At 38.8% G+C, this 25,761-nt stretch overlaps 2 protein-coding genes across 2 annotated transcripts in view; one reads left to right on the forward strand and one right to left on the reverse strand.

Annotated features, from left to right (window-relative positions):
- RIOX2 (ribosomal oxygenase 2) lies at nucleotides 1-13,012 on the forward strand (the record flags this gene model as incomplete). The annotated part of the gene is given in 9 exon segments (XM_072431700.1): nucleotides 1-46; nucleotides 1,124-1,243; nucleotides 3,179-3,307; nucleotides 3,393-3,496; nucleotides 3,917-4,019; nucleotides 4,579-4,768; nucleotides 5,805-5,890; nucleotides 6,479-6,571; nucleotides 8,745-13,012. Coding segments are annotated over 9 exon segments (1,042 nt in total), but the record flags the coding sequence as incomplete, so codon positions are not given.
- An 8,425-nt stretch (nucleotides 13,013-21,437) lies between these two features.
- Nucleotides 21,438-25,761, reverse strand: part of CRYBG3 (crystallin beta-gamma domain containing 3) — a 42,329-nt gene continuing 38,005 nt past the window's right edge. Inside the window, exons 18-19 of the mRNA XM_072431725.1 lie at nucleotides 24,940-25,099; nucleotides 21,438-23,046 (exon numbers count right to left, since the gene is read on the reverse strand). Of these exons, the coding sequence (XP_072287826.1) occupies nucleotides 22,958-23,046; nucleotides 24,940-25,099 (249 nt within the window). The 3' untranslated portion in view covers nucleotides 21,438-22,957. The remainder of the gene's footprint in view (nucleotides 23,047-24,939; nucleotides 25,100-25,761) is intronic.

Here is a 25,761-nt window from a genome sequence, read left to right on the forward strand (position 1 = left end):
AAATGCTAAGGCTACAATACAGTTTCATCAACCCCAAAGATATAATGTAAGAAAACAGCTTGTATCACAGCTAGCTATGAAAGACTGCTTGTATTTATATAAACAAACCTCTTTATTTAAATGCTGTAGCAGGGGGGCCAGGTAGTAGCATAACGACAGGTTGGCATTTTGAAGCCTTAACCTCAAATGCCATCACCTGTTACAAATTTATATCTGAGTGGACTGATCCTAAACCTTCCCAGCACAATAAATGAAGGCTTGACAAAGGGCAGGGTCTGCAGTGCAAAGTCTTTACATTTTTGAATATATTTGATGGTAACCAAGAATGTACTACAGTATTTTACCCGAAAATTTTCTTAAGCTAGGTAGGCAGAAGCTGTGGTTGGGAGTGCTAGCCCCTGTATCGTCACCCAACTTTTCAGTAACCACCTAAAAACAGCCAGGTGGTTACTGAAAAATGCTGGGTGGTGCACCCAACTATAAGGGGCTAGGTTGAACACTGTGCTGGTCTGTGGGAATGGACTTCTATTTAGGAATTGCGGTGTTGGTCACCCACTCCAACAAAGCTTCAAGTACTCCTGTGATGGTTAAAAGAGAGGTTTCCATGTGCTTCCAGTTGTCTACAGGTCATAAAGTAAAGGGAAATGGCCACAGCTGGACAAACACAGAAAAGGACCAGGTAGCTGTTGAACAATCTTAAAGGCCAAAGGCATTGTGGCCCGTGGCTTTGAATGAATCTGTAATCAAAACTTTATTTTAATTTTGGATTGTAGGAAAGATTCATACCCTTGTAAGTTTTTTTGCCATACTTCATTTGAGAATTTTTTTCACTTCCTGTCCAGTAAAAAAAAAAAAAGGTTTCTTTAAGACAGGAAAAAGGGTATATCTCCCTAACAGAGCAGGATAATAGTAAAAGCTGACGATTCTAAACCTTTCGAACCCGAAAGAGGGTTTTGGGAATAGATTCACTTTTGCCTATGGACCTGACATTGCAGATGATTGAGGTGTGGGTACTTTTAAATTAAATCTAAGATGTTAACCAAGAAACCATTGAAGTAAACAGATAAAAAAAAATAATTTTGTTTCCTCCATTCTGAGCTGTAATATTTTTCTCTCTGTACAGGACAAGTTATGGCAGATTATGGAGAAGCTGGAATGTTTCTTTGGCACACTAGTTGGATGTAACGTGTACATCACACCGTCAGATTCTCAGGGTTTACCACCTCACCATGATGATGTAGAGGTAAATCAGTATATGATATTCTGTATGATTATTACTGATCAATGTTTTACTTTAATAGGATGTTGAGGTTAATGTGAATACTGCATTTATGGAATTATTATGTGCTGTATTATTGTTTGGTACACTGGCATTATCCTGGTGTAACCATCCAATATGTGTTATAGATACCAGTCATAATTTCCACATTTGCCATCTGTATAGTAAGCAGAGTGAACTCCCTACACATTACAGCTTTGTTCATAGCTAATAAACAAATGCAAAATACAACAAAATGAGCACACAGTGCATTATCATAAGTTTTGGGCGTTCAAATCGAACAATCTTAAAAAAAAAAAAAAATTGTAAGTTCCAAGATTTACTGTAGCGATGGCAGAGGTGCTTTCTATTGATGGTCCACAGCAGGGTTGGCAGAGACAGCGGGCCTGATTTATTAAAGCTCCAAGACTGTGGAAGATAGACTATCATGAGAGAACCTGGAATGGATTTCTTAAAAAAATAATTTTCTATTATTTGCCAGATGTTTTTATTTCTGGGCAAGATTCATTTCAGGTTTGCTGAATCGCTCAGGTCTCCCATTTTAGTCGATCTTATCCAGTCTTGAAGAAGATAGACTATCATTCTTGGAACTCAAGGTGAGCTGCAGTAAAGATGGGAGACATGCTCTTTATAGGAGCCATAGCAATGATGGGAGAGATGTTATATGGAGATAATCCAATGCCAAGCTCAGCAGCAATAGCACAGAGAGCAGGAACACTTCTCCATGCCATGTAATCTGTGACCAGTGTAGGAGACACATAAAGAAGCATCATTGCCCTCTGGATCATCACTTTTATCATCTCTTCTGGCACATTCAAAATATCTGTAAGATTTACTCTGGGGCAATAAAATAGGACATATACAATCCTGGGACTCCCTTTTTTCCCTACTCCAAACAGCATGGTCAGGAAAACTGTAATATTTCCAGTGTCCACTAGATGTCAGTATAACACATCAGCTATATGTACAGTTACATAGTAAGTCGGCTTGAAAACAAACATAAGTCCATCAAGTTCAACCCCTAGGGAAAGAAACATATCCCAGATAATAATCCTTATGGACATAGTTGGTCCAGAGGAAGGCAAAAAATAACCCTAATACAATTTGCTCCAACAGGAGAAAGAAAATTCCTTCCTGATTCCATGAGGCAATTGGATGTTCCCTGTATTAACAGTCTGTAATCTTTCCTCAAAAGTTATTATATGCATTGAGACACATCCTTGGTGATTGTTAGGAACAAGGAATATAAACAGAATGCAGGGGAGATAATTTGTCTCTATTCATGTGCCTTTTGTGACATCATGTGGTTATTTTTATTGGTGTTCTCATGAAATGCATGCGTATTGGCATTAGAGTACCTGGCACAATTATAATATTTGCAAGTAAATAGGTTGTATTTTCTATTCTAGTTCCTACATGACCCCAGTTACGTCTGTGACATTGCTACCCACAACCAAATTATTTCACCTTGTGTTCAATATTCTTGAAATTAGCAGTTTTGCATGGTAGTTATTAGGCATTTTAGGGGCAGACAAGTTTGCTGCCAAGAGTTTAGCTTCATTCATAAATTCCTTCGTCTTCTTCAACAAATTAACTTTCACCTGACCAGTTCCTTATTGTGAGTCTGTATGGAGTACAAATCTGCCTATTTTCAATGCTAAAACAGCAATACAGTGCTACAACCTCTGCAAATCTGCATCATTTGACTATGATGACAAATAGTTGAGAACGGAAAAAATCTCCACTTCAGAAAACCTGATCGCCATTTTTATAATGCCTTATTTATTGTGTTGTTACCTGGTGATAAGCATTATTTGACTAGGGAATAGACAATCTGCCATTATAGGTGAGATGCAGTGTGATTTATGTTTGCGTCACAGATATGCTTTGTGTTTCCAGGTCTTTATCCTTCAGGTGGAGGGTGAGAAGCACTGGAGGCTCTATGAACCCCTCGTCCCCCTGGCTAGACAATACGATGTGGCCCCTGAGGACAAGGTTACGACACCCAGTCATGAGTTTTTGTTAAAGGTATTGGCCTTTCTGAATAGTTAGAATTAGTCTTTATAAACAATAGAGAGGATAATTTGGTATTAAAGCAGATTTTTCATTTCAGGAAGGAGACTTGCTATATTTCCCCCGAGGAGTGATTCATCAGGCTGACACGCCTGCAAGCTCTTCACACTCCACTCATGTGACTATCAGTTGCTATCAGAACACGTAAGTATATTTTTGGTCCATAAATTGGTATTCAAACATTTCACGTTTTTACTACCAACTGTATTTGGTGGGATAAAATCATTAAATGGCACTGCTAAGCAAAACAGTGGTCACTGATAAATGGCCTACAACATAAAGGGCTGTCCTTTAAAAGCTGTGACTGTGCGTGACCTGTCCCTTGCATAATTTTTCTAATTTAAAAACAAATGTTGTTGTTATAAATAATTTGCTGCCCTGGCTTAAACTGTAGGAATAAGGGGCTTTAATTTAATGTCCCTGCGTCTCTTTGGCCTATAGTTTGACGTTGTTATCATGTAGTATCACCGCCATGGTATGAATGTCAATATTATGTTCTAATGTGTTACATTTTTCTGCTTGGTGATTAGTAACATTTCATTATTTTTTTTGTCCTGTGTGAAGCTCCTGGGCTGACTACATCCAGGACCTGATGCCCGCTCTTCTGCATGATGCAGCGAATGAGAATGTGAACCTGCGAAAAGGCATTCCTCTACAACAACTACTGGTACTGAAATTATTTCTTCATGTTATATGCACACTTACAGGCTGTCCTTGTATGTAAATAGCTCCCCCCTTCCCCTCCCCCGTGGGAATTAATTACTGCCATTGAAACACATTGCTCTGGAAGATTCACACCAGGGAAGGTTTGAGGGAATCTCAGATTCCATGTTTTTTAAATAGAGCCCTTGGTGACATCATTTATACAATTGCAGACAATCTTTTGGCTCATAATACCATCCTGCTCCTGTCCTCACTACCTAGTATAAAAGATCTAAAGCTGGAACAGGCATGTAGGGAGGAGTTCAGAGCTCACCAGAAGCATGTTTTATTTTGATTAGCCGCTTGCTAAAAGGGACATTTTTAAGAAACAGGGCAGACGAAACCTGCTGCTGATTTAGGGAGAACAATTTTGAAGTACAGCCATGTACTGGTTTCAGTGGCTAGGAGGGGATCTCAGTGATGTGACCTGTGAAAACCTGATTATACCTAAATCTTTTTAAATGAGTGTAATTTTTTTTTGGGTTAATGATTTTGTGTTCATGTTCAGTATGGTATGTGTTTAGCATTTAGATTCTACAAGTTCGGGAAGCACATTGGCTGGTCTCTTGAAGGATTTGGCTGATCGGATAGAAGGAGGATGCCAACTGCGATCATGTGAAATGCTGCGGGACTTCATGGGGCACAGACTTCCACCTTTTATGAAAGACAGCTCTCCTCTTTACCAGGGGAAGAAGGGAACTGCAAAGAAATCAGGTGTGATATCCACAGCATCTTCTTTTTTATTGACATTTGCACTGTGTGGAATATTTGCATTATTAAAATCATAATATGATGTGCTTTAATATGACCATGCGTCTATGGCAGTGTTCTCCCCCAGCACCTTTTATCTGGGCATACCACCTGGCTGTTTTTGGGTGGTTACTGAAAACTTGGGTCACAAGACAGGGGCTGCCAATAACCTATAGTATCTTTCCACACAGCTTAAAAAAAAATTATAGGGAGAACACGGGTCACTTACAAAAAGACCAGTCCTGTGATAGGAGAGGCATTATATTTACCTTTTCAGTGTCCTGTTTTTTTTTTTTTTTTAAATGGTACCACTTTACCTTACCCCAGCAGGTATTACACATTTCTGATTGTGCAGAATGCTCCCACTATTCATACGGAAATTTCCTCTACTGGCTCATTAGAATGTACACACTAACCTAAGAAACTATTGCATTAGGATGTGTTAGCAGATATGTGGCTGGGGAGCAGTACAGCAGAACTGCTTGTTGCTGAAAAGGTATGTATAGTTCCCTTTTACTAGACTGGCCTTTTTTTGTAATGGATCCTGGTGACAGGGAAACTTTAGGCTGAACACTTGTAATATTTTTACAATTTAAAGCTTCGTTCCAGCCTTACCTAGATTTTTGTCATCATTCATAGAGATTGCCCTCTATTTTTCTGTTCTTGCAATGTGGCGAATTCGCTTTATAGAGGTTAGAAACTTTCTCCAACTCCTGTATTCATCTTTGTGACCAAAGGTATATTTATTATTACAGGTGGTAAGTAGGTCAGAGAGTGTCTTAGTCATTCAAACTTCTTGGGACCCTCTAATCACCCAGCACAGTGCAGAAATGGTGGTTACTGTGATCCAGCTCAGTGAAGTGGTGTTGCTTTGCAAATTATCTTTTTAGGAGAATTGTGGACTACAGTCTTTGCACTTTTATTATAATAGAAAAGTCTTTAAAATGTTGATTTTTGCCAATTTGCAACTAAATTGTATATATGTGGCTCTTTTGTGTAGTTCATCCTCCAAACCTTAACAGCACCATCAAACTACAGCACCAGGATTATGCTGCCATCACAGTAGATCACGTTCCAAAGATGCTTGTGAGTATATTTTTTGGGTTTTTTCTGAAGGTACATTTATAGTTTTGTAGGACATTTATCCAACAAAAAAGCTGGTTCTAAGAAAAGGTTTCCTCAATCTATGCAGTTTTATTGTCACAAGCAATCTGATTCTCCCTCTAAATGTTCTATAGTAAAAGCACAAAAAGGTGATAGTGTCTAGCCTACACTTTATTGGAAGTTCAGATATAAACCCAGAGACTGTAAGCTTGTTAGTGACTTTGTAAGATGGTGTAAAACACAAGGTAAAGTATAGAACTGAATAATGGCTATATATAACGTTAGCAGGCTACATCATTCAAAATGTGTGTGGAGGCAAATATTTGGACAATAAATCCACATCTGTATAGAGCTGGTAAAACTGGTTTGACACATACAGCCCTGTGACACTATTTCCTTATAAGTAGCCCCATGACACTGTACTTTGTGATTTTCAGTAACATATAGCACACAGGTTTCAGCTGACTGTAGAGATGACTTCATACTTGAATTATGCTTGGTTACAATAGCCTTTTTGCACAATTTGGATTATTTTCATTTATGTAATATTGATTAACTGCTTTGTTATAGGATCCCACTGAAGAACTAGTGATTTATGTCTTCCATGCTTTGAACAATAGCAGAGAGTCTCATATGGTTTCAGACACTGAAGAAAGCCCTCCGGTAAGTAGGTCCTAGGAAAACTCTGGACTGATAAATATTCTTAAAAGTGAAATAAAATACCTATTACTTACACGGGTGGCACGTCCTCCTGACAGCCAAATGCAACTTTTTGCTGGTGTGTGGAAACTGCAGAGATGCATTTCAGGCGATATGCTCCCTGAATGTAACCCTTGATAAGTTGTTCTTTAAGTAATGCTGGTGTACTTGGGAAGTTGTAGTTTTTTTTTTTTTGCCCCCTTATACACAAAGTTGATTGTGCTGTAGTACAACAGCTTTAAAATGCCGTCAGCAGAAAATAAAACATACTTCCTCCTGTTCTTGTTGTTTTATGGTAGTCAGCTAATATATGTTTGCAGAACTCCCTAAGTGCAAGTAAAAGAAAGAAAAATATCTCTCCCGTGGGGGAAATATCCTTGTTTTATGAGTTGAGCTTCCTCTCCTGTCTTTAAAAGAAAAACAGGGTATGCGTGATCTGTATGGTGGTTACTTACATGTAGCAGTGGCGGGGAACAGCCTGTAGGTGGTACTGTTGCACTGTCGGGGCTGTTTTTTTGCCACCAAGCAATTCTTATTCTGCTCCATGAGCTGCACAATGTGTAGAGGGTAGACCTGTTTTATGCTATGTGACACTTATTGGTATCCAGCAGGTTCTGTAACAAGACCTTTCTGGAGCTATAGAAAATCACTGCTGCTTTGTACAGCTGAGCTTTTGTTTGTTGAGCGCAGCTCCTAATGGTGCATTACATGCATTATATAACATTTAAGGGGCCAGTAAGCTAAAGTTATTGATTGGTTTATAAACTTTCACAAGGTAAAAGTTGGTATTGTATCTCACTGTTGCTGTGTGCCTATAGCCCCCTGTCCTGCTGCAGTAATAGTCCTCAGTGCTGTCAGTTGAGATTATGCTACACTGGCGTTAAGGCTGAGTACACACGCTCTATAATTGTCATTGGAAAGGATCTTTCATGATCCTTTCCAACGACAAAATACTGAAGGATGCATGAATGAGATCTGTACATATAGCGCCGTTCTGCTTTATGAAGAGGGGAGGGCAAGAGAACCAGCGAGCGGCACCCCGCTGTGCTCCCTTCCCTTCACCTGTTTTGCAGTCGTTCATCGTTCATGGATCCGCCAGGACGGACACTGTACACACTTCACATTCTCGTCTGGTACCAGCCCTGAAGTGATAATCTGACGACAGTTATCTGACGTGTATACGTAGCCCTACAGAAAGGATAGGGGATAAGTAAGTCTCACATCTAGAAGTGTCGGAAGCTGCACTATTAGCAGGGACAACTTAACCGCAATGGCCTCACATATCTCATTTGCCATATCAGATTTAATGTGCTTTGGCTATGGTACGAGGTGACTGTCCCTATTTAATAATGATTCAGAGTTCATTTGCTTTTGTCTGTTTTCCCTGCCGCAAAATACATACATTTTACTGCACAGAAATACATTTTCATCAAAATTCTGTTAATTCTGATATTGTTACATCACATATATGCTCTGCAGTTATCCACATTTATAAAAGATGTATTTGAAGCATTTTTGAACATTTATGCAGCACAGCTCCACTTTAACCCCCCCCCCAAATTTTAAATCCCATTACACCTGTGTATCTCTTCTGTTGTATTCTGCCTGGGCTGAGATTGTCTCTTAGTGATAGGTAGGGCTGTAATGTGTGACACCCTGTGCTCAAAGCAAGTGAGCTGAATGAGACTGAAAGTCATTCAAAATAGAACACTGGCACCATCTTGTGGCAAATAAGATGTACTGCAGAAGACAGGCAGACAAATCTGCTTTTTCCCCCTTACTTTCTGAGCCTTGTTTGCATGTGAATATTGCAGACAAATCTGCTTGTTTTTCTATTTCCATACTTGCAACTGCACTATAAGGCATCTTAAATTGTAATTTTTAATCTTTGCTTTTCATGAGGCTGCAATAAATTCATTAAAAACATTCTAATGGGGGTATTTATGTTTTGACTATTTGATATGTGATTTAGGTTTTCATAGATTCCAAGGATCTTGGGTGTCTTTTTCAGGATAACCATGTCATGTGGTAAAATAAACTGATCTGAATGTGCAGTATTGGCAAATAATTTCATCTATCTCTTATTTCTATGTACAGAAGTAATTTATGATTGGTGGTGTTTGACTCTTTTCTGCAGGTGACCGGTCTGCGTTTCCCTTTGTCTCACATGAATGCACTGAAAGCAATTTGGGAGAACAAACCACTGCGTGTTAAAGATCTTCCTCTGGAGAGTGACCGTGACAAGGAGAACCTGGCCATATCTCTGTGGACTGAGGGCTTAATTGAGAACGTCCACACTGAGGACTGAACATGACATTACCTCCATGTCACCAGCCCAGGCCGGGATCTGTCTCCTAGTAATACCGGCCCACTGCTGCTATGTTTTGTGATCGCTTTGTTTTCCTACAACCAAAAGCAAAAAAAATCAACTGATGTTTACAATGGGCTGGATAATACCAATGTGCCTTTTCCTCTTTTACATGGCAGTTTTGTAGCAAGGAAAGACTTTTGTCTGATTTTCTTTGAACTTGTGTCTCACCAGGCATAGCTCTCTGAACTCTCAAAGGTTCATATTACATAGTTACATATTACATGTTCATATTCAGTGGGGTGGGTTTACTTAGGGCAGAGTCTCAGCTGTCGGAATGAGGGTGGTTGGACGCCGATTTGCCGCTGTAGCAGATTGCGGTACAGTTCACAAAAGTGAAGGTTGCTTTGGGCTACGAATGTTGTGGTCTGCAGATCTGCTCTGTGGTTGCAGTGCCATGCAGTTCTTGTTGCCTGCGGTTTTGGTTTGATTCTCCAGGCCACACAGCAGCAGTATGATGTTCGCCTAACCGGTTGGTTTCACACCAAGTGTGTCTGAAATTAAAGGAGTTTACACTGTTCACTTAGCAAAGTGCATTAACGCCTAGACAGGGATTTTTTTTATTTTTTTTGCTCCATTTTTACCTTTACTATACAAAGTAAATAGTTCCTTGCAGAGTGATATTTCAGTTTGTCAGTTACAACTTCTTTAGTAAATCAGTTCCAATTTTCTCTTGTTTAGTCATGTTTGCTCCCCATTCTCCTGTTGCCTTCACACTTTTCTGTATTTGGTCCTCTCCCCATTAATCCCTGTCTGTTCTTCAATCTTTTGAGCTTTGATATCAGTACTTCCAGTGAGGCAGTTTTATTGATAAAAATTTGCAATTTTAATACTAGTATGCAGTGAAATGTTCTGTGTTCTGCTAACTCCTGCTTCCAGTAACCTCTGTTGCTACATCACTTTATCATGACAGGTCTGTGGGTGCACACAGATTTGTTTAGATTCACCAACCTCGTTGCTGTATTTGCTGTGCAATGACCAAGCAATATTTGTTGACTAATGCCCTTTTTTTAAAGGTGTACACCAAGTACCTAATTCAAAAATGCCAATGTTTTGAATCACCTAATGGCTTTTTTTTGTTCTAGGGGTGTAGAAAATGGATACAGCTACTAACCCAAATACTAATATTTCTTCTTAGATTCCTAGAAAATAGTAAGAATTCAGTGGATATTTCACAGAATAATCAGCCTAGGCTTCAGGAAGCAGACATACAGAATATGTGGAAATATGTCTGGATCTCTGCTTATACATACCTCAGAGTAAGGTAAATTACTATTGAAATTAAGTACAGTGAAGTTATCCTTAGAATTCCTGACTGGTCTCAATTATTCCTTGGAATTTGTATCTAAACACCCATCCTAACTATATATCATAATGTATGATCGCAAATAGGAGACGATTTCAGGTGCATCTTGTGTTTAGAATTAAGCAAATTTAAATACATGGCATTTGTTTTCTTTTGCTGATATCTCAGTGGTATAATAGGTCATCGAGGATTCTGATCTGCTTTCCTAGACTGCCTTACAATTAGCCAGCATAGATGAGCAAGAAGCATGCTTGCCTAAAGACATGTATCCTTTAACTCCTTCCTCGACACAGCTTATAGATTCACATTCCCAGATATGGTACTGTTGGCTGAGGAAATGCTTTTCTTTGCTGTGGGGTGTTGAGACAAGTGTCAGTGGCAACTCTGAATTCTCACAAATTATTGGGGGCCAATCAGCCTGGTACTCTATCATCTTATCGGCCATCAGGACTCCATTGCATTCTTGTCTTGGGTAGAAAGAGGCACAATGACGGCTGAATCCTGCAGTGTGTGTGGAGTAAAAAACTTCAATGCATTTTTAAACTTTTGTCATATTGTCCACTTCTATCCCTAATGCTGCAGGAACCTCAGTCTACATTCTCATAACAGCTAGAAGAGCACAGCCATGCATAGATCTTGTAAGTCCTTCCGGTCACTGACAGCTCTTAATCTCTACTAACAGTTGGAAACTAATCATCATGGTTCCTGAGCATGTGTCTGTAGTAATTAAAGCTTGCAGGCTACACCTTTTATTTTTTTTCTGTACACAAAGAAAGAAATACAGCAGTGTTGGTAAAAAAAAGGCTCATTTGACAAACCAACACATCACAATTAGAAAAAAAAACATCTGGCTGGGAATGAAGATCTTTTTAAAGATGTCTGAGCTGAGCCTATTCAGTTTACAAAAATCTGGGGTTAAAATAAAGATTTGAGCAGACTAATTACTAAAAACCAAATGAAAGCCTAATATGCCAAAAAGTGATTAAGACAGGTACATTAGATAGTTAACTGGGCTAACCAGCACATACAGAACTATTACACTGGGTCTGATCTTCCAGATTTAAATGATATCATGAAAGGGTTATAAAATACAGCAAACAATGCATCCTTGTCTTCCCCCCATAACATTTACTTTTCTATAATGAAAATTGTTGCCATTGATTTAGTTAAATATTAGGGAAAACATGGTTCATTTTTGCAAAGTGCTGCCATTGTATTCTAGGTGAAAGCAGAGAGATGACAGTAGAGGGACATTTCTCTGCTGCAGATGCCTGGTCTCAGGTAGATACATCTGTGACAATCTTATTATGAGTACATTATGATGTGAGACTGAAGAATTCTATTTAGTGCCTTATCTGCATGTGAATGTATGTATTTGCTGTACATGTTGTACTATGAATGTGATCTATTGCCCAAATACATATCGCTTGTCACATTTCTAGTACAAGCATGTCATTGATTGTCTGTTTACATGTGCTTGCTGGGGCTAATTTTTATTTTTTTGTGCTTTAGAGGCAGTGCTGAGAAATGAAATAACCTCAATACTGCCATCTCAAAGCGCTGGTAATTCAGATTTTGCCATTTTCTAAAGGAGACTTAGGTATGTGTATAGAAAAGGGAAGAGTTATACATATTTTGTAGTATTTGTATTTCTTAGCCATTTGCAAATCATCTTCATTGGTTGTAATACAAATTAATGTTCTCATCTAACAGGTTTCAGGCTAAGGGTATCTTAGCTGCTGTATACAAACCATATACAAACCTGTTTACAAAGCTCAGATTTATACCCACAATTAAATGGCGGACCTCTATCTGCATCTCTTCCGTTTATGCGTCATATTGGGATTCAGTGCTTTCTGATCTGTCTTCTTTTTAAAAAAAAAAAACACATCATGTGTACATATTAGTGTCATGGCTGAGTCTTGTAGTTATAATTACATATATGTAAACACGAACAGTTAGGTTCTCCTTTATATCCCCTTTGGTTTGGTATATATACCAATAAATGCCCTTTGTTACAAATAAATGTTGATTTTGCAGGAATTAGCCTCATCCTGTACACTTATCCTGTGCTGCACTGAAATGTGAAGCAGGGTTATCAGCACTTCTAAGTTCTCTCTGTGGCCTACAAACATTTACATTATGTAGACAAGGAGAGGGGGGAGGTCTTCTGTAGTCCAAACTCAGAGCAAGCAGTCTAGAGACAAGACTTCTGCATGGATGCAGTGGACTAATCAGCATTTTCACCCTAGGACATGGGTTGTATTACTGGTAGGATCACGCAGTGAAAAAGGGAAACCTAGAGAAACTAGTAAATCACTATATATTAAGGATAGTGAGTTGCAATATATTGCAGTGCCTGCAGTGGAAGCGGATAGGTGGGAAGAAAAAGCTTGGGTTACCACAATGCACCGAGTAAAATCCAGCCGTGGCACCAATATTGTAGGCTGCAGGCATACAGTGTATAGCGGAGGATGGCTGTGTTAATGCAAAGGACCTCTAATCATGGAAAAACATTTTAGTATCCTATTGTGCCAAACAACCAATTTCTATGCTGGAATATCACATTGTATACTGTGTGTGCATACTTTTTGTGATAATATTTGATGGATTTTGTGATCTTGAATATAAATGATCATTTTGTTTCAGTACTGTTGTTGTTCTTTACTAATAACAGAAGTTATTGATAATGGTTCCTCATTCTGATTTATAAATAAACTCCATATACAAATTGATTTGTATATTTATTTGTTTTATTAATGGAACACTCTTTAGAATAGATATAACACTATTACTATACAAGCTATTTAATCATTTAATATAATGTTTTCATGTCAATCTGCAGTTCTCCTTTTGTTAAATTGTCCAATGTCACACTTTCAATATGGCAACCTGGAGGTATTTTGTACACCTTTTACCTAGAAATTGCAGTTCTTGCTTTAGAGTTGGCTTAATGCTTTACTTAGCTACAAATTGTATTTTCGGTACCTCTTGCACTTTTATATTTTAGTGCATGGAGTCACACTGAATGCCCATTTAAAATGAGAGGAAGAAGCCCATATGATTCAGGCGGGATGTTTAATGAAGACTAGACTAAAGGAAAGGCCCATCTCGTGCAGACAACATCTAAACCAACAGCCTAAAGAATGTCAAATGTAAAACACGTGTGCCATGGACAACAACCTTTGTGATGTGATTTAATGTGCATGTATAAACTCTCCGGATAAGAGTAGAATTAAACTAAATATTGTGTGTTTGTAGAACATGCCTATAAAATTAGCTACATTCTACTTCTTGGAAAATAAACCCTTCAACATATAATCAGTATGGTTCTAACTGCAACTGTTTGCATAACACCAATCCTATAATTTCTGCACATTTCCACACCGGAGCGTCAGAAAGGTCAGCCGTGAAAATTATAAAACCAAGCTGTAGATAGAACAAACAAGAGCACTAAAGATGGCATAACAATGTGTTTTAGTAATTAAACCTGATGCATAAACACATTCAGATCCTTAAACATATTTCTGTTTTATAAGTAAACCAACAAGTATTTTGGTTTAGTATTATAATACTAAATCCTGTACAGAGGGGATCTTCCTTTGCTGACTTACCCTGAAAATATTACTAACTGGTTCCCATTCTGATCCTCTGTCTGCTTTTGTAATTATCAGTACAAGAGAACCTGATATGAACATAATAGTATATTGATTATAGAAAGAGAAATCTATCAATGTACAATATGATACATAATGTGCTCTGGGTACGACTACCCCCCCCCCTTGTACCTTTGGTTATACATGTACTTACCTGAAACAAGTTGACACAACTATAGCGTCAGAGCACTCAGTTCTAGTGTACCTGAATATACAGTTTATAAGCCATGCATAGGAATGGCATCATTACCGGAACACATTATAGGTATGCTTGGTCTAGAACAGCAACCAACAGAACATGACAGCCAGATGCTTGAAAGTGAATAGAATTCCCTGATTGCTGTTTGTGTGGCCAGCATAAAAATTTCAACTCTGGTGCAATACCTGCAAATGTGTTGTACATCTGGATGCTGGAAGATTAAAATGGTTCTTACAGTATTTTAGCATCATCGTGTCATTGTAGTAAGTACATTGGAGCAGCCTTTATCTACAAAATTTGGGCCACTCCCTTACACATGCCAAAGCATACATTGCTGATCCTGCATTGAAAGTAACAAATAGAATAATTTAGAAGGTGAGTGTTTAATATATTATAATGTTGTGATCAGTTATGTGTGTGTTTTATGGGTAAATCTATTTTTATTTGCATTTCAAAAGGGTAAATTCCAACAGTAGTCATAAGAAAGAACAATATGAAAATAAAGCAAATATACATGTGTGTGTGTGTTTTATAGGGGTCTATGAACCAAAGCAAAAACAGAGACAGGATGAAAAAGTGGGGTTTAGTTTTAAAAAATTGAACACCCCCTTACCAGAAGACATTTGAAAGCGATCTATTCCCCATCACTATGTATGACATATTTTAACCGACTCCTTTGCAGAGATTTTCTATTAATGACTAGTCCCTGTGCCCATCTTGATTGGCTGGATCAGGATGACATAACGCCGGTGTAGTTCATTTAGTGCTGGCACCTGCAGGGGATGCTGGGATGTGCCGGGTAAGAATGCTTACTGCAGAATGAACTTTGCTTGCTCTTTTATAGAAGACTAGATGTGACATAAAAAATGCCACAAGTTTTTTTTTTCAAGGAGTATTTCCCTTAGCTTAGTGTAGTTAACTTTACCATGCAATACCCAATCATGTGCAAAGAAATCTAAAACAGACAGGGTTTGTGCTTGCATAATTGGATGGATGAAGTCAGCAGATTCCTGGCCTGGCGACTTTTATTATACATATGTAGATTTGTCTCTAAGAGTTTCTCTATGTAATCTGCAATACAGCTTTCTCAGGGGAATAACTTTAATAAATATATTATATTGGAACACCTTATCATTGTGTTATTTAGGACAGTGGTCGCCAACCTTTCGGACCTCACAAACCACTAAATTTATCATTTTAAATCCTGCGGACCATTAATATGAATTTTTTTAAAAAGATAAACAGATTTGTAAAATAATGGTCTTCCTAATGGTGCCTGAAGAGGACTGTGTAGGCTTTGATCAGCTCATGGTAAAGTGAAGTGAAGTTATTATTAGTTGCATTATCTTTGGTATTACTAAAGAAATGCAAAATATTTGTTTGCTTTTTCTCACTCATTATGGGTTTTTATGCATTTGAATCTAAGACCAAACAAGAAATAATTATCAAAGTCAAAATATTTGATGCCATTAGATATAACAGATAAAGAAAATACACAGTAAAGGTCAAACTTTTCTGAAAAGGCATCTGAGAAATAAGCCAATAAAACAATCGGATGAGTATCGGTATTCGTGGAGCAGGGTGACTGTTGTAATGGTGGAAACAATACTGAAGCGTACAGCTTGGCAATGGTTGCCTCATACAACATAAGACTACACTGACGTAACGCTGTGCCTCCCTTGTTTTTTCGTCTCTAATACAGTTCATGAATTTAGTGCAATATAAAGATGAAAACTGTCATTCAGATTATAAGAATTTATTAGATTATTATTTTTGTTTTATTATTAATAAAACATAAAAAATTATAAATAATGTCCAAATTTTTCTGTGGACCACCAGTGGTCCATGGTTGATGACCACAGATTTAGGACACAGGTTCTAAAAAAAGGAGTGGGTAGATATTTTGGAGAATCCCATTTCTAGCAAAGCCATCAGCACCACTCACCCGCCAGTGTCTAAAGTATCACCAATACAAACTTTGTTATTGCTTTTTCTGTTTTTTATCATACCTGGACATTTCTAGCCACATCCTGCTGCTGAATTGCATAATTATTGGGGTGTGGTAAAGGGTTCTTGGAAAAAGATACACTACCCTTAGCCAGCCATGAACATACGTTCATCATCTTTCTTTCTCTCACCTTCTCTTCTAACCAACTCTGTAAAGAATCAAAGCAACATGTTACCCTCTTTGTACTTTTTTCCATCCAGTCATGAAATTTACTGCGTTCTGTCCTGCAGGGTGGAAGACCTGATTTTTTTCTGCTGTAGCTTACTTACACTTTAAAAAGCAGTGAAAAAGGCGATATCCCTTCTGCAATAAAACATACTTACCTCCCTGATCGCTGTCTTTATCTGTTAAAAAAACAGCTCAGCATAAGATGCCAGGATACCCTGCATTGCTCGTTACATCCTGGCCCATCCAGATGACCAAATACCTTGCTCCAGGACGAAGATTAGGTGAAGTTGGCGGTGCCCACCCTAGAGCAAGAGGTCAGGGCTTACATCACCTGTTCCTGACCTACCTGATCACAGTTGTTTCATTTTTGGGTTTAGTTCCGCTTTAAAGGTGCCCCCATCATTTATAGAATAAGTAACAAAATGACAGAATGACGCTTGTTATTAAACACAGATCACAATAATTTGTGTTTTCTATATCTGTTTATAGTTCAGCTTTAACACACATTATCAAATGCTTTAAAAGCAAATGTTACAATGTGTTTTCTGTGTCTGAAGTTGCGCATCATTTTCACCCAATGGTTGACTTGACTTAAATAAAGAATCAGCTGGCAATTTAAATAAGAACAAATGTTATCCTATATTATAATACAATAGGTAGACCCTACAATATAATATCCACCTATATTGTAACCCTTATCTACCTGAACACATCACCTGACCACTAGAATCAATAACACATATTAGTAAGGCGAGGTACACACGTGCAATAATTATCGTTTGAAAACGAATGATCAACGATTATTGCCGATTATTTTGAACATTCCTATTGTGCACAATTCTGTACATGCTGTAACAATATGATCGTTCAAATATAATACACCAATGATGTACACACTAGATACGATTGTTTGAACGATGCAGGGAGTGACGTACAGGAGAGAGTGTATCACAGAACAATCCGTGATCACTGAACGGCCGTACACACAATAGATTACGAACGATCGTTGCCCAATCAGATCCGCTGGGACGGTCGTTTGTTTGCAGTGAGATTCCTCGTTCGTTGACCAGTGGTTTGCCACTTTTTTTGTTAACAATTATCAAATGATCTGTCGCTGATCATTCCTTACCAACAATTATTGCAGCCTAACGTTTATCTTCATTATATTCCAAGGACAACCAAGCTGTAATAGAGTGTCACACACACAGAAGTAAGAGACCCGCCAACCCCTCAGTTATCCGAGTCTACACACCCAGGGCTGTTTAGTAAATATTTAAGAAGACACTAATGAGCTTGCCTTAGAACAACATGGTGGCCTGGAGAGTTCTGTAGGCCTGAAGCTCTGCAGTACACTGGGAGGTCTGAACTACGCCAAGAGCCGTGTATTTCAAGGACAAAAAAGTCAAACATTTTGCCAATTTTCCAGACTGGAAATGTTCTAAATTCACAGTCACATCTGCCAGCGAGCAGCTTCCTTCCTCTGTTATGTCATGGAATGTAGCAAGGCTCTCAGTCCAGAACCCTTCGTTACTATTGAACGGCGCTCCCTCGGCACTTCCTAACTCAATTCATCACATTTTCCAGGAACTGTAAGAGCTCTTAAAGATGGTAACTAAACAAATGACATCATTACCATTACAGGAACCATCGACTGCATTGCATTAGTGAACTCTATTTATTTATGGTTTTGGTATCCTGGAAATATTGCAAAAGGCTTTGTTAAAGTTCACCAGAGCAATCATTAATAAAATCAGGTTACTGAACATTATTATATATTGTCTGTATTTATATAGTAACTGTGTATTACAGCGTGCTTTATGGAGTATTCCCATCTGTCCATGCTGTAGAAAAGCTAACGATTAACCTATCAGACCAATTATAGGAGGAAAGCAGGGAAGCTGTAGGAATAGAACATACATACTCCATGCAGATAGTGTGCACTGTTTTATGACTTGTTTCCCTTCAGCTCATCCACTTGCAATGTCAGAGCCAGGCACACATACCTGATTTAGTAATCCCTGTAGTATATCCTGGAATAGTAGTAGTATTATTTTGTAAGCCACGCTACAAACAGGGCTGAGCAGACACTGCATACCTTTCAATATGACTGGAATAAAACTGCAAACATATCCAGTTATCTAAGCTGTAAAATAATTGCTTCAATGACAATGTGTAATCTTTTTATAATAAACATGAAAAAGAGATGAGCTGATATAAAAACATGTTTTAGATAAACTATGGGTCTGGTAATTATTTATTTACATAGAGGCAGCCATGTTTGTATGTTACATATGCAGGTCCTTGCTCCTGCTGTACAGTGCTACATAGTGCTACATAGTGCTACTTTACTGCTCCCTCTTACAATGCAGTTCAATGGGTCTGATTTATTAAAGCTCTCTAAGGCTGGAGATGATACACTTTCATCAGTGAAGCTGGGTGATCCAGCAAACCAGGAATGGATCTGGTCCAGGATTCAAAACATTTGCTAGCAAATAGATAGTGACTTTTAAGAAATCCCTTCCAGGTTTGCTGGATCACCCAGCTTCACCGAAGAAAGTATATTCTCTTCAGCCTTAATAAACCAGGGCCAATGTACTCAGTAAAAACAATACACTCCTTGTGTGGCTGATATTTTACCTTCAAAGCTGGGAAGTATGGAGGTTAATTGAAGCCAAGAAAGCTCCCTCTAGTGGATAATCTGGACATCTCCTTCAATTCATTAAAATATGGCAAGCTAGTATTTAAAAATGTACAAATCACATCAAAAATTACCTAGAATCAAAACACTGCATTTGTGACCTAAAATCTGTATTCCTTTCCCTTAACATCACCCATTCTGGACAGGATTGTATGCTCTTTGACCAGAAATCCAGAACATATTCACTAGTGTTTATTATGCAAAATTCTTATTTTAATATACATTTGTTGACTCCTTGTTGCCCTTTAGCAAGAAATAACATTTCATTTTTGCTGCTTAGGTACAAAAAATATTGATTTGCAATAAATAAATGCAGTAAAAGGTCGAAGAGAAAAAGATTAAAAAAGCTGTGGATTTATTAAAAGCTGCAGACTTAATTATTATAAAGTTTTGAACTAGGAACTATGAAACAAATTTGAATATTAAGGTCAGTAAAACTTCCATAATTCCTTGTTTCTTACACAAATTCAGGTAATATGGGGTCCCGGGAAAAATGTTTGATTAAAATGTTCAAGCTTTAGTTACTCAGTATTGCACATATATAAGACAAATATAGCAGATATCAATCTGTGCATTTAGGAACATAAGTGATTGTGAATCTGCTTTGGTGCAAATAAAAGGAACAAGGTGCACAGGAGGGACAACACCTAACCAACCCTCAAAGAGGGAATGCTTTTACCTCAGATTTTTCCCTCCCATTATTTTTGGCTGATTTTCCATCAGTGTTGTTTTTTGCTAGTAGTCCTGTCACTACTGAACAGTATAAGGCAGTGCCTGCTGCTTGCACAGGTAGTCTGGATCCTCCAGGTTGGCTTTTCCATACGTGCTGTCATAGGAAGGTTTGCTGCAACTGGAAGGACAGCTCCTACATTGTAGAGGCAACACCAGGAGATGGATCTTTACACAATGAGAGCTGAACAGGGCCATAGAAGGGCCAACAGCAGGACTGGTATCTGCGTTTCTGTGTGAGGAGGAAATAGAGAAGCACTGGCAGAGCCCTACAAGATGACCCCCAGACATCTTGTAGTGGGTCCTATCACATCTTCATACTGAGCACATGACAGAGGTGAAAGTCTGGAGACACTGGAGACACTGTGGTGAAAGTTGAGCTGCCTGTAACACCATCCAGCTTGACCGGTTTGACAGTGGGTCAGTGATAATGCGTCATTGCCTTGGATTGCCCTACAGAGCTTCACATGTCAAATAATGGTACCCTGACTGCTGGTAACTACAGGGATGAAATCTTTAGGCTTATTGTCAGACGTTGTGCTGGTGCAGGACAAAGCCAGACCTCATGTGGTCAGAGTGTGTTCAGCAGTTCCTGGATGATGGAGGCATTATTGCCATTGACTGGCCCCCCACGTTCCCCAGACCTGAATCCAAAAGAGATCCCCTGGGTCATTAACAGCAGCACAGCCTGTCCAGGAATTGATTTCCTGACCCCCAGAGCACCATCAGCTGTCTCCACAGACACTGTTGGGAGTGCACACAGGTACCTGGTAGGGGGGATACGCACTACTGAGTTATATTATGAGGAGTACCACCGAAGTACTTATTCTGGGTCAGTGATTCAGAAGGTATTAAAAACAGGTTATTAGAACACCTGTCACGCATGCTGTATTCTTAAGAACTTCATCAGCAATGGCAGTTTATATAATCTCCCAGTATAGGTCCATTTTTTTTTTAACCGGTGGTCTGCAAGAATATTTTGGTGGTCTGCGGCTCTGTCCCCCATATGGACACTTCCTGCCCACTCTCTAATTGCAGGCTGAGCCCCGCTTGCTAAACATCCTTGGAGAGCAGTAGTGCAGGACAGTGGACACAACTTGTTGCGTCCACAGCCCTGCGCTACCGTCCCCCCAAGATGTTTAGCAAGCAGGGCTGAGCCTGTGATGAGAGAGTGGCCGGGTTCTGACATCATCACGTCACTCTGGAAGTTGCCCTTTGAGTGACACACGGCTACCTGTGCATGTGCAGTCCGGATTCCATGGATTTAGTGGACCGTGAGGTCCGAAAGGTTGGCGACAATGGACCTAAAGTATGAGGTTTCTGTTTGACAAAAATTTGGAGACTTTTGTATTTACTTATTGTTTATTTTTTGTGTATCACTGTAATGTCATATTTTAACATATCCAATGGTTGTTAACATCCCCGTGACAATACCCTTGGTGATACATATCTCTCAAAAGACAGCAGTTGAAAGAAAAAAGTGAGCTTTTTTGATCTGAGAAGATTCATTCTATGAGCTATGGTTTTATAAAAGGTCATTTCAATCTGTCCTGCCATTCATCTTTTTCATCTGATTGCCCTACTGGTCCAAACCAAGTCACCGGAACCTTTTATCTTCTGAGTCTGGAAATAAAGTCATTTTTCTGTCACCTAATTCAACCAGAAAATATCTCCACACTTTAAAATATAAAGAAGCAGTTTAAATAATAGAATTTTTATTAAATGTAAAGAAATCAACATCTGCATCGACATAATATATATTAAAAAGAAGGCACTACTCAGGGCTTATTTCACACGCCCTTTCTAAATGTTTTGTGATATACATTACCTCCTTCACAAGCAGCCCATCCTGTAGCTGCACAATATATACATATGAGATATTTATTATAAATTCCTCAGATGTGGATTTACACATATACAAAAACATTACTTACAGCCGTGTATAAATATTTTCTTTGTCTTTCAACATGTCGTCCTGGCAGTTCAAATATACAATATACTGAAAACCCCTGCAGTACAAATATAGCATATTTGTTTTATCAAGGTATGTACATTGTATATCAGGCATTGAGGGACTACAAACCTCAGCATGACCTGGCAGACAGAGAATGCTGGGATGTGTAGTTGTTTGGGCTGCCTTTAGTGATATTTGATGCAAGAGAATAATAGAAGCTATGGGGGTACAGAGATTTGTTAGGAGAGCTGCTCAGCCTCTACAGACAATTCTCAGGTACCACTAACAGCACTTTTCATAGATAACAGGAGAAGGAGGAGGGGGGATTTTTTGGGGATTTACATTGTACAGAAATTTATCTGGAAATTCTGAAATGTGATTTTTTTTTTACTTAAACCAGTATACCAAATTAAAACCTTATACTCATTAATATATATAAACAGTTTAGGCATGCAAAGTTGTTATTGTCAAGGTAACCAATGAAAGCTGATGCTTCTAAATTTGACCTTGAAATTTAGGCATCAGTGACCTCTGGTCATGAAAGGGTTACATTTTGTTGTCAATAGCTAATACCCCGGTGCTGTGGCCCGGCAGTCTTGAATGCATGCAGTGTTAATAGTGTTTGGGGAAGCGTTCATGAAAAACAGTCTACAATATCCTGAACAAGAAATTGAAATTTGTAGTTATCGACTAAATGATTTACGTATTTGTTCCAGTGCAGATAAGAGAATGAATGGAAGAATCTGTTAGGCTGCTATGTGCACTGCAGACAGTTCTGTTTTCACATAGTTTTCCTCCCACGTCCTGTATGACTTGTGCAATGAGCCATGCTGAGTACATCACTGTAAAATATAGTATGGCATAGAAGCTTAGCTTATTCTTTCCCCAGTCCAATATTAGGTCAGCGCATACCAGTCTTTTAAACACAGAGCTCAGTGTCTGTCTGGCAGATTCTATGGGGTAACACAGACAATATTTCCCAAACATGACCTTTCCCGTGTCCTGAATGAGGTGACACTATAGCCATTGATCCCAATTCTTTCCAGCCACCTCCATGCCATCCAGAAATCACAGCCTGCCCTTTGGCTTAGATTACCAGAACATATTTCTGCTGGAAAATCTCCAGTCTGATATCTTGGCCAGCTGCCGAGCATATTTGCAGAGCAGTGATCCAGTGATGTGCGACTTCAGTAGTTGGGAGGATTTGTGTTTTATGCTGCAGAGATCATGTTAATAATAGCTTTGATCTCGGCTTGCTCTGTATTCACAGTATTTCAATGTCCCACTTCTGTGTTGGAGCATTTTCCTGGGCTCTGTTTACTATCAGGTAATTCTGATCATAGTAATTTCCACCTGAATGAATGTAAAGACAGAAAAAATATTAGTATTGTTCACATTGTGGTGCAAACATGCAGAGTTAAGGATCAACTTCACAGAAAAAATATATTTCTCATTGCAGGAGGGCCATCCATGGCTTAGGGGTCCTCTGGTTTATACTAGTTATCAATAACTCCATTGGTTTTATCTTCTCACAGAATTTACAACAATTTTGTAAATCGGAAATATCCGTTTTGTGAGGAATTAAAAGAGAACTTATTTGCAAGATATGAAAAAACTGACTCCAATCAGTTCCAAAACACATGTACAATATTTTGACCTGTAAGTAGTCTTTCCAGGTGATCTAAGTGATCAGAATTTTAAAAGGATTTGATTGATTGCCTGTACACATAACATAATTTTTGTTATTTTAATTGCACACAAATTCCAGGTCAACAAAGCCAAACCTGCTGGAAAAGAGGAGCTTCTATATAACTGGCAGCAACAAATCAAATTACAGGTAAGGAAAGTTAAAAACACCACTTGACCAGGGTTACTAGGATTTACACAGAAAACTCCTTTTCTAAAGTTCATGTAGAAAATCTAGACACGGAGAATTACCGTATTTTTCTGACCATAAGACGCACTTTTTTCCCCCCAGAAGTGGGGGAAAAAGGCCCTGCGTCTTATGGTCCAAATACAGCCTACACATAGGCTGTTAAAAAAAAAGTTTCTTACCGTGTTCCTCTCCTGCGTGCTCCTCTCCTGCGTGCTCCTCTCCTGTGTGTGTGTCTCCTTGATGCTGGCTGTGCAGCACGTGCCTGCTCCTGCTTGCAGTGCAGAATGAAACTGAAAGTAACAGCCGGCATTCTGCACCAGGAAGCAAGCTGCTGATCCCTACAGGGTTGATTACATGTGTTTATGACTGTGATGTTGGTTTTTAATGCACATAAAATATTTTAGGACACTATTTGTTTCAGAATCTTTTTTTTCTTCATTTCCCTTCTCTAAAAACTGGTGAGTCTTATGGTCCGGTGCGTCTTATGGTCCGAAAAATTCGGTAATATTATTATACAGTATTTATATAGCGTAGACATAATACACAGCGCTTTGCAAAGTCCATAGTGATGTCACTAGCTGTTCCTCAAAAAGGGCTCAAAATCTAATGTCCCCACCATAGTCATATATCTTTAATACAGTCTAAGTTCAATATTGGGGGGGAAGTCAATTAATTGCATGTTTTTGGAATGTGGGAGTAAACTAGAGTACCCACACAAGATGAAACCCACACAAAGAACTTGCAAACTCCATGCAGATAATATCCTGGCAGAGAACTAAACCTGGGACCGAACGCTGTAAAGGCCAGACTACTAACCTCCGAGCCACAGGAGCTATTTTATCTGCTCCAAAAACATGTACAAACTGCCCTGCGTAATTTATAATGCCTACACTCTACAATGTACACACAAGCAGATCTGCTGTCAGTTTTGTGATCAACTGACCCATCTGATCCATATTCTAATTGGTAATTGATCAGCCAGAAGTGATTGTACATAAACATTTGTACACATGATACAATTTGTGTATATTAGACAGATATTTACTAACACAACTGATCTATCCACAGCCCCCCCAAAAAATGAAAATTGCGGAAACTGCAGAACTTACTTTTGATTGGTTAGCTGCTAAATCCTCTTCAGATCTAATAATTTATAGAATCGGAAACTGGATTGGAGATAAAAATCTGCCCCATGCAGGAGCCCTAAGATACTCAGATCTGTCAACTGTACCTGGCCATGCTTGTGGTATCTCACACAGCAACATTCTGACCACAGGTAAGATTACCTCTTGCTCTGTACTCAAGCCAAATGCTTCACGATCCTAATGGGTAACAGTTGTGTATATGTGGCAGCAGTATACATATCTTACCTTTAACATCTAGGACAAGGTCATCACTTATATATGAGGAGATTGTCCCATCCTTGCTGATCTTCCATTTTTGTCGAGTTTTGCCATGTTCAGCCCAAAGTGACACTTTTGATCCAGGGATGTTTTTGCCTCCAGTAACATCCAGACATGAATCATTTGCCTGAAATGAAATAAATATGTATAATTATTTTATGCCTTTGTGTGTACCTGTGCCCAGACAATGGACATTAAAGTATTTCTATAGAACTAAAAAGTAGTAAAGAAAGCTTTATGACAAGACATTCCTGTCTTCCTTAGCTATTTGTAGTGGAAATGAGTTTACATTTGAGAGCTGTCAGGTTGCCAAAATTTGTCCAATAAAGAACAAAGATTTCAGTGTCTCTGTTGTGAACCCCTAAGCCTCTTTCAAAGGGCTGGCAGGTCCCGGGCACATTGCAAAGTGCTGCTCTGGAGTGGCAAACCCCGCTGCACTTAAACCCACAGCAAAAAGTGAATTGCTGCTTTTGGGAACTGTAGCCTGCAATTGTATGCACAAAATGGTTCCCAAGTGCTCCCACTCAATTGAAAAGGGAGATGCTGGAACTGTGGCAGAATTCTGCAGTTCTCTACAGGTCTGAAAGTATCCCTAAGATGAAATTCTCTTATCAATCAGGGCTTGTTTAAAAGTGTTTGTACTACCTGTTTTGGATATGTGAATATTTCAGTATGAATTAGACCAGGCATAGGCAAGCTACCGCCCAGGGTCTGTATATGGCCCAATAGGGATGTTTCTCTGGACCTTTGGGTGGTTCGCGGCTCTGGCTGGTGCCACCCTGAACAGGG

The sequence above is a fragment of the Pyxicephalus adspersus genome, chromosome 1, assembly GCF_032062135.1.
Source record: "Pyxicephalus adspersus chromosome 1, UCB_Pads_2.0, whole genome shotgun sequence".
NCBI lineage: Eukaryota > Metazoa > Chordata > Amphibia > Anura > Pyxicephalidae > Pyxicephalus > Pyxicephalus adspersus.